Raw genomic sequence first — 16,451 nt, 5'->3', positions numbered from 1 at the left:
AAGAAGAGCGTACGGACTACTTATACTATATTGTCATCAATATATTGATATTCTCCCTGTGCTTGTCGAGTCACCCTTACCGTTTTATACGTATTTCTATTCCTTGTATAGCCAGTAGTTTTCAAATCAACAATAAAAGCGGCCTCACTTATATTCAGGTGCGGTTCACCATTGTCTGGTGACTAATGTACCTGCTGGAGAGAGGTGGGAATTTTGAATCGTCTAAGGTAGCAAGTTGCGGCCATACTGAAAAACCGTGAAGTGCATGATTGTCTCAACCTGATAAAAACTTATTTAGACTTGTACTTAGGTGGTTGTTAATTTACTTACTTATATATTATTGCACGACCACCTCTGACGTGTCTGTAAAACGTACCTTTTGTCCCGAAGTTTTGTCCTGAATTTTTACTCTCACCGTCCTGAATTTGCACCTATGCCAGTTGGTCACCCTATCGATCAGGGACCCCACCAGGTTGATGGAGATGGAGTCCAGGGTCTTGGCAAGGGCGGCCCAGCCGGACTCCACCTGAATTTTTTAGTCAGCCATATCCCAGAGCAGCTCTCCGGTACTGGGAGAGAGGGGTGAACAACTTTTTTTTTTTTTAAAGATGCAGCGGCCCCGGCGTCCTTATAAGCAGCCAACCCCTTACAGGATTATATGGGCGCGGCAATAAACTAACAGGCAGAGCCGAGCCAGAGGGCTGGCGTGGCTAAGAGCCCGCTCAAGGACTGAGCCTTAAAGCCATGCACATAGCTGCATGCCAATGGTGTAACCAGCTTTTGATATATGAAAGGTGTCATGTTTTTACAAGTGTTTTTCTTTAACATGCGAAACGGTTTACCCTCAGTACATCCAATTGTATCACTGCATTGAAAGCTATTCATTAAAAAGCTAATAGTTTTTGACCCTGAACTTCAGCAAATTCTTGCCCCTCCCTGCCCGAAAATTAGGGATTTAAGAGGAGAGTCCGATATCATGTGCACCCTGTATGTGGCCTAGATTCTTATTACACACGGATCAACATTATGATACATTACACGAAGCTTGAAGTTTTTACAGTGCACACCCCGAGCCCACCTATTCGAAGGCGTTCTCATGGAATAAGGAAGAAAAACAAGGCTTGGCGAAAATTTGTGCCTAAGTTAACACAACTGGATCAACGACGAAGCCAGGATTGATCCACCGATCCCTGGTTTCATAATATGAAATGCAGAGATAGATCGATATGTTTCTTAAAGTTTTATGCTTTGGTTTTAAATCTTGACACAGGAAGGTCCAGCTTGGGAGGCAGCCAGAAGGCACATGGCGGTTTGGCTCAGCTTGAGGTCCTTTTGTCCCTTGAGCCCAAAATGAGCCAGAGGCAGGCCTCCGACTCAAGCCTTAAGTGCTCGCATGAGTCAACTTGTTTTGAGCTTTCATAGTAGGATTCCGTGAAATAATTGGAATTTATATAGGTAGACTTTGCTTCAGATCTCTTACGAGAGACCACTTTAAATAGGATTCTTAAACTCATTGTTGCATTGCCAATCCAGAAATGAGCCAGGCCCTTCTCCTAAATTGGATCCATCAACAGCTTGGTCCAGACGGTAACTGAAGAATCCTCCTGACCGTCAATGAATTCCCAGATCATACTTGCTAATGAGACTTTCCTAAACACACTTAACTGAACCTCAAGAAGGTGCTTTTCACTGCTAATGTCAGTTTCCTCGGGCCACATTCCAGCCCGATCTGAGATGGCTTTGGGTACCCGGAACAAGCTCCTAAAGGGGTTACATTGACTGAGGCAAAGTGCTGGTCCAGATTCCTCTGGAACGACAACCTGACCATAAGACAGAAGGTAGTAACTTTAATGTAACTATTCACAAAACGTGCACAGTGGTGAGTCTATAAAAGTTGTCAATGGACCTCCCAAAAACATTAAAAAAAGAATGCCAATCTCTTAGTCTTCTGGTACAACAGAGGGTGGAATCAAAATTAACATCAATATACACAAAAATACCTGACACCATCAATCAATTATCCATTCTGCCACAATGGTTATAGCAAAAATAACCCTAGTCTACTATTTATGGATTCCTTCAATGTTTTTCAAATGAAAAAAGAGGTTGCCATCATATTATATTTTATGACATATGACCCCTTCTATTTGGAAGCAAACACTACTTTGAACACAGGTGCATAACACATAGGCGCTATTTATATTACAAACATTAATATGACCTAATACTTAAACAAGAGAACATACAAACAGCCGTGTTCCAGGTTAGAACAAGGCTTTTACACATTTCTTATTAACAACAATGGTCAGTCCTACTTAAATCGTGTAATTGGGACTTTATTTTTGTTTTCTACCAAATAAAAGGGGTCATTTGTCATAAAATATAATGTGATGGCAACCGCTTTTTTGAATTTGAAAAACATAGACTGAATCCATAAATAAATAGTAGACCAGGATTATTGCAGATAGCTATTGTGGCAGAATGGATAAATGATTGATTGTGTCAGAGGTATTTTTGTGTGTATTGCTGTTAATCTCTTAGTCTTAAACACAGGGTACATCTTGATCAGTTTTATGCTCCATGAATATGTTTGCCCCATACTTACAGGTTACCTCTTACTAGGGAGCCCAAGGCACGTAACCAAATGCAGCATCTCAAATCGAGTTCTGATGAACTATATACTGGTGACGTGAAACTGAGTGAAAGCATTTCTGATGTTGGTTGTGATCAGTCTGAAGATTCTGTGGCGCATGCAAAGTGTATTGGAGCAGCCGGAGGCAACTTTGTAGGCTTGTAATTTCTTGGTAAGTTATCTGTAGTGGATGATGCTGAGGTTGCATGTATGGTCGCTTGGTGTGGGTGTAGGTCCAAGTTCTGCAGAATTGTCACACATCAACGTAATATATATATCCAGGTTATTACCTTGAAGCAGAGGACATGGTCCAGTGTGCTGATCTTGGATCTAAAGCCAGCCTGGGACTCTTCAAGAATGTGTTTTGTTGTATCCACTCATTTAGTTTATATAAAACCTGTCTGCAAAAGTTTTACGAGTTTTCAAGTAGGTTTATAGGCCTATAATTTGAGGGATTAGTTCTCACGTTTTGTAGATGGTAGAATGACAGCACCTTGCCAAGCAGCGGGATCAGGTTGCCTTTTATAATGCTATTAGATAAGGCACTCCGGTAGGGGGACCAGATATCTATTGCAGAGCAAAAAAAGTCACCAGGGATGCCATCCGTTCCTGGGGCCTTGCCTTTTTCCATTTGTTGTATTGCTTTGTGTGTGCCGGATAGGGTAAATGAAAGTGTAGAATGTGCAGCTGTGGTAGGAGATTGGAAAAGCTCATTCGGTCTTTGATAGACACTAACCTCTTTTAGGGAAGTGCTCTCTATGGTGGTATTTCGCTACGCACACTCATACCACTGAAATGAGTGACCCAACTATCAGGCTTCATCACTGAATCTAAAGAATTAGAATGGCTAACTGCTATTAATTTCCAGAAACTTTTAGGTTCACCCTTCTCTAGGGACTCAGCAAATAGTGATTGGTACTCTTCCCATTCTCTTTTAGCCAAGAGGGTTTTACAGTCATCTGGTTTTTCGGATTTCAGGCCTAGAACCCTTGGTTTGCCAGCAGGTGGGTCCTTCCTAAACTACATGTTCTACAATACCAGATGGCATTTTCCTTTTGAGAGCTCCTCTCTTCTGTTCTATCATGAAACATGGTCTCCGTGTGTTCATGAGTTCAGTGTACATGAACAAAATTAGTGTTATGAGCATTGATTAAGTCGATCTGGGAAAGTTTAGACAAACTGATTATAGACTAGTGTCAGTTTGGTTTCATCTGCCACCAGTTCTGCCCACTTGACATTTCTCAGATTATATGAGGTTATAATTAACGCAGTGGAAAAACCATTTCCAGTTTTACATCACTGCAGCTGGTCATAGAAAAAGATGCGCTTATTGCCAGATGGTCGCAGTGCAATCTGGTATTAACTTGCATATCATACAAATCTTATTCACTAATATATAATCAATTCTTGATTCGCCAAGACCTCTCAAAGGTGGACAGAGGGGAAGATCAAATTTGGTATTACCATTAAGAATTCTTAGGCCATAAATCAGTGATAAGCTCAATTTGAGCGCCCACCTTTGATATTTATTAATTTCATATGTTCCGGGAGGGCAATACTTCCAAATGTCTACACCCCTCAAATACATGAATGTAGGTATTAAAATCTCCTGCTACAATTTGAGGCCTTCTGGGCAAATGGTCCCAGAAGGGCATCTAGCCTTCTTACTATGGGTGATGGCACATTTGGGGGTGTGGACCTGTTGTATAGGCTTACTAAAGTTATATGTCTGGGACCTAACCATGTGTTAATATTGACTTAAAGGCAAGTAGATCTTTGGATTTAGTAGGAAGCATTTTGACCACTGGAAACAAGTCCAGTCTTCGCCACATTACAGGTCCGCCTGATGGTCGCCCAGCCGAAGAGTGGGCTGCACTTTCACTAAAGGCGATAAAACCGGAGTGAGGCATCGGTTCAATGGCCCATGTTTCTTGGAGCAGTATAATGTGATAAGTTGATGAAAATTCCCCGCTTAAGGTCAGGGAGTTTAGACTGGATACCCGCTACTTTCCAAGAAAATAATTTTAGGCAATCACTGACGACCCTATGACCGAGATGGCCTGGATAGGTTCTCCCTGTGATGTGTGTTCTCCTTTGGCATTATGTAGGTCTGGTCCCCTCTACACTGTAGACCTATCAGTGCCCACAGCTACATGTGGTATGGTCCCTTCATCTACTGGGAAACAAGGCAATTGAATTCTAGTACACCGTCCAGGGGGGGCAATAGTAAGTCAATCGACATCGAAGGTATTTGATAGACTAGAAGGTTGGACTGCTCTGCACTGGATGGCAGATTTTGTAGGCTTTTGACGGGTGCATCCAATATGTAACGGGGAGGTTTCAGTTTTAGGGATATTTGGAGATCAGTATCTGGTCTAAAACACAATTCTAATGACATTAGGGCCACATCCATGAAGGTCACTCCGATATAGTCCCAATCAAGGTTTCCTACTGTAAACTTTCTAACATTAGTTATATCCTCCCTTATGATTGAGCGGCATCCCTTTTGTGACAAATCCAGTGGGTCACTTTATTCACTAAACCCTCATATGTTTCAGTGTAGGGCATCGGGAGCTTAGGGACACTGATCATGTAAAGATCAAAACATTGGCTGTTGGAGATTCCCTTAGTGTCAACTACGTGTTTTTTTGTTGGTAAAAATGCTATGAGGTTTGTAGTTCAGGTCAACCTTAGCCAGTTTGACAAGTTTTACATGCAGCATTTCCCTCAGGGGGGACACAATCCTGTTTGGGTGTATTGTCGAAAGGTGAAGTGTCATTTCTACTATGACTTTCGGAATGGGTGGACAACTTTATAATGCTTGCTATGTAGCTTATATGTCCCCTATAGGAGGCTCTTTGCTGGGCCAGTTTTGTCCAGTACGCATGGTAACCCTTCTTCCTTGTGGGTTTGTCGGTCCCTGGGCCACAACAGGGAGTGTGTCCAATTTACCAACTAACAGGTTTACCATCTTTTCCATAGTCACCTTAAAGGATTTAATTTTATCCCTAAGAGCGTTGAATTGGTCAACCAGACCAGAGATTCAGATGCACTCATCGCAGTTGTGTTCTCCCCCCGGAGTATGTAAGTGATTAACTACATTCTCCTGGTTGTCCAATAGAGAATATTTATTTGAACAGTGGTGACAAAGTGGTCCTTGCGGTTATTTGCGAAGTCTGCCAGGTGGTGGCTAGGCCGTTTATCATTACAATGGCTTTGAGTGTTGGAGATAGTAACTGAGTTTAAACCTGGCGGGATCCCAAAGAAAGATGCTATACTCAGTTTGTGGATCGGTTCCCAGTAGCACCTTTTCCCTTCCCCTTGTGATTTGAGCCAAGAGGACTTAGTTTAGGAGCTAGGAGGACTTTAACCTTCTCTATAAGCTCATCAATTTCATTTGGGTACAATTTTCTGCAGCATTGTGCGGCATTTTCCTTGTGCTACCTGGGCCCATACTTTTGATGGATGCCTTCCTTTTACCCATTGTAATAACAGACCAATCAAGGGGGGAGGGGGGAGTGGAGGAGATATGTCAAAGATATTCCAAGTTGAGCCCAGAGAGTCACGTTATGCAGTACTAACAGTTGATGTTGCCCTGGAGTATGACCAAGAGGGTTGGCCCTGCCCGGCCTCCTCCAGTCGCTGACAGGCACAGATGGGCCTGCCCTTGGCCCACACACGTCTCGCACTGCAGGAGTCTAAGGCCCTTTAGAAGCCACTCCAGGTGCATAAGGAAATTGCTGGCGGCCCTTGCACCGCAAAGAATGCTGAATGCTGAATGCTGGAAGTGTGGTCCCCGGTATCGCTGGTTTCTCCTTCCAAGATAAGATACATTAGCTGAAGACTGACCCCATTTCCAAATGGTGCTTAACTTCCATCCTCCAGAATCTAGTCTTTGTTCTGCTGTTTCTCACCTCCTCAATCATTACAGACCCAAAACATTTACTCCATCAATGGGTTACACCAGTAAAGCAAAGTGGGCACAAGTACACATTTAACAGTTCAAAGAAAAGAACGCATTTTAAGATCATATCTCCAATTTGCAAAACTTGTTTATTAAACACTTTTACTAACAGCTAGCCAGTGTGCCTACATTTGAATACTCAAGGTACGCATCAATTACATGCACCACTTTCTCAGAGAATCAATGTTTTCTTAAACGTCCTGAGCGACAACAGGGAAACCTCTGGTTTCATCATCTTTTAAGTCCCCTTAAGACAGATGTGTAGAAGAGGCCAGATGTCAATTAGATCTAGTTTGGAAATGAAATGACTTGCTTTCTGTGAAAGCTTCTCTCTGCACTTGACATATTCCAAAAAAACTGTCCATTTGTTTTTAGCACCTCTAACACTGGAACCCTTGAAGTGACCCCTGTCCAAGGTCCAAAGATGTCAATACTTGACTGGTCAGGATCCAGAACAGAGTGGTATCTGGGCCAAGAAATGCAATTTACTGACTAGTGTGGAGCGTGGGATGCTCGTGTTGGTTATTTTGTTATATGGACACGCTGTTCTCAATCACTTTGGGGTTGAGGTAATTGTATTTGAGAGGCAGGGATGAGTTTCTACTTTCAATCTCTGCAGATATCTGGGACAGGCGTTCCTGGAAAGCTTTGATGCACCGTTTGGGTTCCTCCTCTGTAAAATGTTCATCAGGGAATGTGCCTAAAGGCCTCTATAAAAAAAAATAAAAAAAATACATTAGTTCATACAGAGCGTAGATTAGGTCAGCAACAAACAAAGCATTCACCAATGTTCCTTGCTTTTAAGTGATCAGGCTAGCATAAGCATGGAATCAGCTTTACTTTCCTCCCTCCCTTTTTGTACTATTCAGTGGTCCTCTGACCTTTGAACTCACTCCAAGAGATAAACACTGATCCCATGACAACTCTGGGTCTCTCAAGTGTCTATCCTAGGCTCAGCGTTATTCTCCCTATACACAAGCTCCCTTCGCAGCATCTCCTGTGGCTACTAATGTGTCGTTAGCAAGAATTATGCAACTATTGTTTCATACAATCTTCCTAGGAGCGACCACTTCTCTATGACCAGATGTTGGATAGTTCCCATGAATCTTAACTCCCCCCCCCCCCCCCAAAAAAAACCCTTAGAATCTTTACTTTCTCTTCACCTCTGCACCAACATCCCTGTGTAGAGTTGAATGGACTTTAAGACATCTGTACTTTCACATACTCTGCCAGAAACCTTGGGGTTTCCACACATGGGTACAACATGTTTAATGCAAGAAAAATACAGTCCTGTACTTTCACACCACTGACATTAATCCACAAATAGCTTGTAAGGTATTTGTTTACCTGTAATCGCAGTTCTCTCAGGGGCATCACAATTGAAGTCATAAGCATTTGACTAGTCCTGCCCATGTGCAGGAATCCCAGAGCACCTTTCCATAGAATATCCTAAGTGTACACGGTCGCCTTTGTTCGGTAAGGCCTGTACAAGCACTTAAGAACATATTATGCAGCTTATAAACACAGGCTACAGTGGTGAAATTCTTCAGATTGTGTATACAATAGGGTCAGTGTGTTCATATATCTATAATTGTAGGTAAAAAATGTATATACAAGCTTAAATCTTTGACAAACCCTTTTTGTAAAAGTAAAAGATTAAGGATAGCAGGACAGTGTAGCCCTTAAGGCTGCTATTATGAGAGTTCAAAACAAAGTCTCCAGCTCTAAGGACCCAAAGACCACCAGTATCTCATCAAGCCTAGCAGGTGGCAGTTGCCTCAGTACTTTTTGATGAATCGTGTCAGTAATAGGCAAGTCGAATAATGTTCTCCGTTATGTCCACCTTGAGAGGATTGCTTAGAACTTCAATGGAGATTCTCCCAAGAGAGAACCGAGATAACAGGTAAGAAACCATACCTTCTCATAGGGGAACTCAATTGATAGTCGTAAACATGTAAATAGAACAAGCCAATCCCTACCTGGAGTGGTGGAAAACGAAAATCAAAATCAGAGTGAAGATAGAACAGAATTAAGCAAATAAATGAAATTCTTTTCCTACTGAAGCATCTGCTCAAGCATCCAAATCCAAACAATAGTGCTTGGTGAGTGAACAGAACTCCATGTAGCGGCTTTACAAATATCTACTATAGGGACATTTTCTTCAAAGCAGCAGTAGCTGCTTTGCCTCTAGTAGAATAGGATTTAGGTATAGGACAATCTTGTTGGCCTTTTGGTAGCATAACAGTATGCAAGACACTATCCATCGGGAGATGGATTGTTTGGAAGTGACTAAACCTGTACAGACCCAGGCCATAATTGAGAAACAATTGGTCTGATCTACGCATGTCACATGTCTTACCAAGATAAAACGTTGACCTTACTCACCTCCTGGGAATGATGCGCTCTCTCTGCCAGGGATGAAGGATGCTGAAAGAGGGTTGATAATGAAATACTGACATAAGAATCAGATCCAGCTTTAACATGGTAGCCATGAGGACTTGCCCAAAATTGTTCCTTAGAGTGAAAAACTGTTAACCCCTTCGATGCTCATGATGAGCTCAGCTCGTCATGATGCACGGTGCTCGTGACTAGCTGAGCTAGGCATCACCACACCCATTTACATGGACCTCCAGCACAGGAGGAGAATATCCCAAGCACCCAAGAGGTTAAGTTTGGAGAACATAATGCCTAGATTTCACTAACCCTACAAGATGTGATGGCTATGAGGAAAGCAGTTTTCCATGAGAGATGCTGCAGGGAAGACTTACGAATGGGTTCAAAAGGATCCAGCAAGAGTTGTGAAAGGACTTAAACTCCCAGGGAGGGAAAGGATGCCTAATGGGAGGCAACACCGCCTTCAACCCAAATCCTTGATCACAAGGATTTTGAGAAAAAAAAGGTTTGTGAAAGACATTTTCAGTAGGCATTAAGAGCGGCCAAGTGAACCTTTATGGAAGAGAATTGCAAGCCAGATGTTGCCAAATGGAGAAGGGAGGGAAGAATGACATCTTTGTGTAAAGTGGTAGAGTTTACATTCTTCCAAGAACACCAAATGCAAAATATCTTCCACTTGAAGGCATATGTTGAATGGGAGAGCAGTTTAGCCTCCCTTGAGGACGTGAATGCAGTGTTGTCGAAGGCGCGCCTAAGGCAAGCCCGTCTGCGCCCGTCCGCGCCTGACCGCTGCCAGCTGTCCAGTCACTATCTTCCACCTATCTACCGGATTTTCAGCACTTTCCTGGGCTCTAGAAATGACTTTCTGCACTCCGACCTCCATCAGGTATGCACGACAAGATCTGGTGGCTCTAAATCGCCCTCCCCTAACGTTATCTGACAATCTAAAAACTGATCTCTCAAAAGCCCCCAAAGACTGTATTAGGTCGGCTTACGACCAAACAAAACTCAGTCCCATACTAGGGAAATACACTGCTATATATGTGAATGCCAGATCTATCCCTAAACATGCCATGGAAATATGGAGTCTCCTTAATGATGAAGAACCAGAACTGTGTTTCATTACGGAAACTTGGCTGCATGAACATGCAACCCCGGACCTCCATATTGCCTTTCCCCCACAATACACCATAATAAGACGATAGAATAGGAGGTAAAGGTGGTGGAGTACTCATAGCAGCTACAAAGAACATAAATGTTCAAATCATAGACAGTCTAGTAGTAAGTGACACTGAAATTTTAATTTTCAAAATCAACGAGCTAGAAAAGGAAGGTATTTGGAAAGGGGCTTTATTATATCGCCCTCCAAGAAACAAAGGAGATTTTGCAAATGCCCTACTAGAAACCATCGCCCCTCACGTACTGACGTCTGACAATTTCTTACTATTAGGCGATTTTAACTATCATGTGGATGATCAGTCCAAAGCGGACACAGATAAACTGATTTCCACAATGAACACACTTAATTTGACACAATTGATCACTGGTCCCACCCATCTAGCTGGTCATACTCTTGATCTTTTATTCACAAACTTGCCAAATGTCTCACTAAAGACTCCCACTCCATTATTATGGACCGATCACTTTCTGGTGAAATTCTCTATAAGTGGACATAGTGCTAAAAATATAATAAAAAAAACGCAAAAAGCATGCCGAAACATGAAAAGTGTTACTCAGGCCTCTTTTTCAGCAAATTTCAAGATAGATCACATAAATCTCAAGGAAAATGTACACCTCGGAGCTATACACCTGGAGTCTGCCATTCATAAAACACTAGACAAAATAGCCCCCTTACGAAAGGTATACTGTAGGGAAAAAACCTCACCATGGTTTACCGACCAACTAAAATATCTTAAAACTCAAACAAGAAATGCCGAAAAAATCTGGCGTAAAACAAAAAACTCCAATGATCGCCAAATTTACCAAACCCTACATACTGAATACATGAGGAAAATCAAAGCAGCAAAAAAAACCATATAGCTGAACACATAAGTAAAGCTAAAAACTCGTCCAAAGAGCTCCACCACATACTAAAAGAACTTACGTCCGTTAAAAGCCCACCAGAGGCCCCAAAAACCAAAAAATGGACAGAAGATCTTTCAATGTTCCTAGACGATAAGATCACAAAAATATGTCAACCATTCAATGCAGAAAATACACCTCTCCAACACCTGGACATAGAACTACACATGAACAAAGAGGTCTCTTCCTCTAACTGGTCCACTTTTGAATTGCTAGACGATGATAAAATCCTACGTCTAGGACATAAAATAAAATCCGGATCTCCCTGTGACCACCTAACATCCAAACTATTTACTACCCTCACTCCAGTGTTGGCCCATCCCCTCTCCTGCCTCCTAAACACATCCCTGAGAGAAGCGGAATTTCCTCAAATCTGGAAAGCGGCTAGAGTAAAACCTCTACTAAAAAAGCCTGGTGCGGATGCAAACACCTTTTCAAATTATCGCCCCATCTCCTTGCTACCTTTCTCGGGGAAGGTGCTGGAGGCATTTGTAAATGAGCAGTTGAGAAGCTATCTCGAGAAGAACAATCTACTTGACACCTCACAGTCAGGTTTCCGTGCGGCACATAGTACGGAGACAGCCCTGATAGAGGTGACGGATAACATCAGAGGTGCCTTTGACAAGCGCCAATCATGCATTCTGGTACTTTTAGACCGATCAGCTGCCTTTGACACCATCTCCCACCATATCCTAATCAGACGACTGTGGGAGTATGGTGTCAAGGGGCAGGTCTTAAAGTGGTTCATTAGCTATCTGTCAAACCGAACCACCACACTGCAATTAGATGAAACCTTAGCCAGCACACGGCCAGTTACAAGGGGTGTGCCACAGGGCTCTATTCTCAGCCCCTCACTTTTTAATGTTTATATGGCCCCCCTGGCCAATCTCATTAGGGCACATGGATTTGACGTATTATCATATGCTGATGACACGCAAATACTTGTTACCCTTGAACATGATATTAATGACACCAAAAAACGCTTTAAAAAGTGCTTAATAGAGGTTAAAAACTGGATGAGTCTAAATCATTTACAACTAAACGGCGCAAAGTCTGAAATAATGACTTTCGGTCAAGCCAGTGCGCACTGGTCTCAGGACTGGTGGCCCCCGGAAATGGGGGAATGTCCGGGCCCAAAAGAATCTGTCCGCAACCTTGGAATTCACATGGATAATAAATTATCCATGAAGGACCACGTGAACCACACTGTTGGAACCTGTTTTGGAATCATGCGAAGTCTCCGTAGAGCCTTTAAATGGATACCAAAAGAAGCACGTAAAGTTCTAGTTCAGGGCCTTATTATAAATAGGCTAGATTACTGCAACTCCATTCTGCTTGCCATAAATGAATGCCACATAAAGAGACTGCAAGTTGTTCAGAACACTGCTGCTCGTCTGATTTTAGGACTCCCAAAACGATCCCCCTCCCTTCCTAGCCTGAAAAATTTACACTGGCTACCCATAAAAAAGAGAGTCATTTTTAAAACCATGTGTCTGGTCCACAAACATATGCATGGCACTGGACCCAAATACTGGAACCAAAAACTGACTTGGTACCAGCCCGGACGAGAACTGAGATCTAGCTATAAGTTCCAACTTACGCCATCTAGAATACAAACAGTCAGGAATGGGGGACGTGCTTTCTCACATATGGCACCTCTCCTATGGAACAAACTTCCTCTGAATATTCGTGCAACGACCGAGCACATGAGTTTCCGAAGACTGTTGAAAACATGGCTCTTCAGCTAGGTCTCCGCCTTTTTCGCAAGATCTCTCTCCTTTTTACTCCGGGGCTGTCCGCATGCGCCATGAGACTCCCTCACGGGACGTGATAGGTTTTGCGCAATACAAATTTCCAGACTAGACTAGACTAGACTAGTGTTGTGGTAGGTTCAAGTGTCTATACTGCACTAACTCAGGAGCCATGACAAATTCAAGGAGGAGGGTGAGGGTGAGGGGGGGGGGGGGGGGGGGTCAACCGTTTTGCCCCTGAACTTCGTTACCAGGTCTGGTCTGCATGGCAGTTTGAGACATAGCTGCTCTGACTGTTGAAGGGCCATGAGCCACCATTGTTGTGGCCACAATGTGGTTATGGAGAGGTTTCCATCTCTTGAATAGGACAGTTTGAGAACGGACAGGATCTGTGGAATCGGTGTAAAAGCGTAGAGAAATCTGCTGGACCAGTCGTTCCATTGGGCATTCCCCAGAGTCCCTGCTTGGAAGTATCGAGGCAAAGTCTTGGCAGTTTCTGCTTTCCGCGGTGGCAAGCAAGGATGTGTGGGGCTCCCCACAGCCTGAAGACAGCTTGCACGACATTGTGAAGGACCCATTAGTAGTTTTCTTGCAGAACTCTGCTGAGGGCATCTGCCTGAACATATTGTACACCCGTTAGGTTCCTGGCTATGAGCCTTTGCCCTCAATCAATCATCGCATTTATATAGCGCACTACTCACCCAGAGGGTCTCAAGGCGCTGGGGGAGGGGGGTCCGCTACTGCTCGAACAGCCAGGTCTTGAGTTGCTTCCTGAAGGCGAGGTGGTCCTGGGTCAGGCGGAGGTGGGTGGGGAGGGAGTTCCATGTCTTGGTGGCGAGGTAGGAGAAGGACCGTCCCCCTGTGGTGGCTCTTCAGATGCGGGGGACGGCGGCGACCCTGGCTCTTCGTGGAATAAGTGTCTGGACCTAGTTACCTAGTTTCCCCTCCCCTTTCCCCCTACCCCCCACTTGAGGTAGAACATGGTGGTTTTATCAGTCAGAGCAAGCAGGACTGGGTCTTAAATGACAAGGGAAAAGCTTTTAACGCCAAGTGAACAGCCTGGATAGGAGATTACTAGGTTATCTTGGAGACCATGCACCCTGAATATGGAGATAATCCATGTGGGCTCACCAGTTAAGCAGGGATTCATTCACCATTACGGTCCGATAGGAGGAAACGTGTTGGTGAAAAGGAATTTCTTGAAGGTTGGTTGGCGAAAACCACCATTTATAAGACCACTTTGAATGAGGGGAGAGAATGACATTGTCCTCCTAGTTCCTGGTCCATTGGTCCCACTCATCCTCGAGACACTCCTAAATAGGATGCATGTAAAGTCTTGCATTCGGAGTGAGGAAGATACATGAGGTTGTATTGTAGCTAGTCTTCCTGTGGAGTGGACTCCTTGATTAACCAATGATCTAGGCAGGGGTAGACAAAGGGTCAATGTTTCCCGAGGTGGGAAACTACAACTGCCATGCAACTTTGAAAAAGCTCTGGGTGCTGACTTTAGGCCAAATGGAAGAACCTGGTACTGAGAATGATCCTACCCCATGACTAACCTCAAGAATTTGCAAAGTTTCTTGGTGATTTGTACATCAAAGCACACGTCTTGGAGGTATGTGCAGCAGAGCCAATCTCACTGGTGTAGTTTGGGATCGATCTGATGCAATGCCAGCATCCAAAACCTTTATACCCAAATACATTGGTATCTTTATTTCAAGAATTAATCTGAATGAATGCCTTTCTTTTAGACCAGAAAATATATGGAGTAAATTCCTGTTGCTCGTTTGTAAGGAACCACCTCGACTGCATGCTTCTGCAGCAGGATGTTGACTTCCATCGTAGTCTTAACAGATGGTGATTGAATGGTTTTGGTGGTATGGTCAGTGGAGGACGTGTGAATCTCAGACAATACCAGTTTTGAATAATATTCAATACTAAGGTGTCTTTCGTGATTTTTTTTTCCACTCTGCCAGAGACTTACCGGAGTGGGTAACTGAAGAGGGGGGGTGCGATAGATTCATGGCTTGGAACCGGTTGTCTGTTTACCCCCCTGGGTATACTGTTGGGTGGATCTTTACTCTAGGCTTCCTTTGATGCTGCTATTTAGGTTGTTTCTGTTGTGGCTCCTGGCAACCTGGATACCATTACAAGATTGGAACCCTCAGAGAGAAACCGGTGCTAGTAGGACTTGGAAGACAGTCTTTGCCCTTTTGGCTTTTCTAGGCCCAGCACCTTAAGAGTCTCGTTCTTTGATTGCATCTTTGCCAGCTCAGTGTGGCTGCCGAAGAGGGTAGAACCCAAGAAAAGAAGATTTAGGAGCCTCTGTTGACTCTGGTTTAAGAGTTGTAAGACTAAGCAAAAATGCCTTTGCTGAAACTATATGTGCCAACAACAACGAAGAATCAGCTGTGGCACTAATGACTTGATTGGAAGCCATGAGGCTGCTGTTGACTATTTCTAGGAAGTCTTCCAATCTGTCCGTGAGAAGATCTGCACACTTTAATACAGTCTCAGAATGCTCTATGATACCTGCCTAGTAGGACAGCTGGACTAGTCACTTTCATGGTGGATGCAGCTGTGCTACAGACTTTGCAGCCTACAGAGTCCAGCTGTTTTGTTCTCTTCATTGGGTGGTACATAGGAGGCAGGAGTACCTGCATGGTGTTTTTTTGGCCACCAATATGCCCGCTGAGTCTGGAGGTGGGTGTGAGCGGAGGAAGATTGAATCCTGCTCAGGAGGTCTATATTTTTCTGTACCCTCAACGGAGGCCAAAGTCAAACCATTCCATTGCTGGCTTTAAGAGATCTGGCTATAAAGGAAGGCGTGGTCTTGGTGCAGAGTGGTGGTGAAGTGTCTCAAACATAACTGATGTAGAAGGTGTAGGAAATGACATCTATGTATTAGAGTTTTGAAGCTACTCTTACCAGGTAGTGAGGTCATCCACTGGAGAAATGCGAGGTGATGGAGAACCTGACAGGGTCTGTGAATAACTTCCTGTAGAAGTGGAGGATATACATCTGGAAAAATGCTTAGATCTTGTGCACGATCTTGATAGAGCTCTATGACTGATGGGGAGTCCACCTGGAAGATTGACGGGACGATGAACGCGTGGATCTGTGGCTAAGGTGTGTGGTCTAAAGTGTCAACATACTTATAGACACTTGTAAAAACACTTTGTAAAGGTTTTAGGCAGCCGATTGAAGCTCGGGAGTAGTCTCATTCGATGTCCCAATTTGGTTCCCGAGAGTAGCCAGTCTTTAAACCTGCTCCGGTCTCCCGTAGTCCAAACTCGCTGAGCCCAAATTGGGGAATGGGATGAGACTCCTCCCGAGCCTAGATCAGCTGCCCAAAACCTTTAGTGTTTTTACAAGTGTCCGCAAGTACGCTGACACTGAGATCCCTACACACGCGCTAAGGTGTGTGGTCTACTTTTCACGTGGCTTTCTACTTTGCCACTCACTAGGCTCACTAACTGGTCCTGAAGAAATCCCCTTCCATAATCTCGCGAGCTGAAACATGTAGACCACTCACGTAGTCTACTAAGGACAACAATTTCCTACTAGTTGCACTACACATTTTTTAACCATATCCTGGGCCGCCACTAAAAGTTTACAGGCAAGGATT

General features: G+C 43.7%; 1 protein-coding gene across 2 annotated transcripts in view; it reads right to left on the bottom strand.

The window, feature by feature from the left end:
- Nucleotides 1-6,655: 6,655 nt before the first annotated feature.
- The window catches only part of LOC147678107 (hydroperoxide isomerase ALOXE3-like), a 77,071-nt gene continuing 67,275 nt past the window's right edge, over nucleotides 6,656-16,451 (bottom strand). For both annotated transcript variants that reach the window (XM_086945965.1, XM_086945966.1), the window contains exon 14: nucleotides 6,656-7,306. In XM_086945965.1, the coding sequence (XP_086802091.1) occupies nucleotides 7,127-7,306 (180 nt within the window). In that variant the 3' untranslated portion in view covers nucleotides 6,656-7,126. The remainder of the gene's footprint in view (nucleotides 7,307-16,451) is intronic.

Source organism: Lissotriton vulgaris, chromosome 12 (assembly GCF_964263255.1).
Source record: "Lissotriton vulgaris chromosome 12, aLisVul1.2, whole genome shotgun sequence".
Classification (NCBI taxonomy): Eukaryota; Metazoa; Chordata; class Amphibia; order Caudata; family Salamandridae; genus Lissotriton; species Lissotriton vulgaris.
The sequence above is the reverse complement of the archived record's forward strand: the minus strand, read 5'-3'. Positions and strand labels throughout refer to the sequence as shown.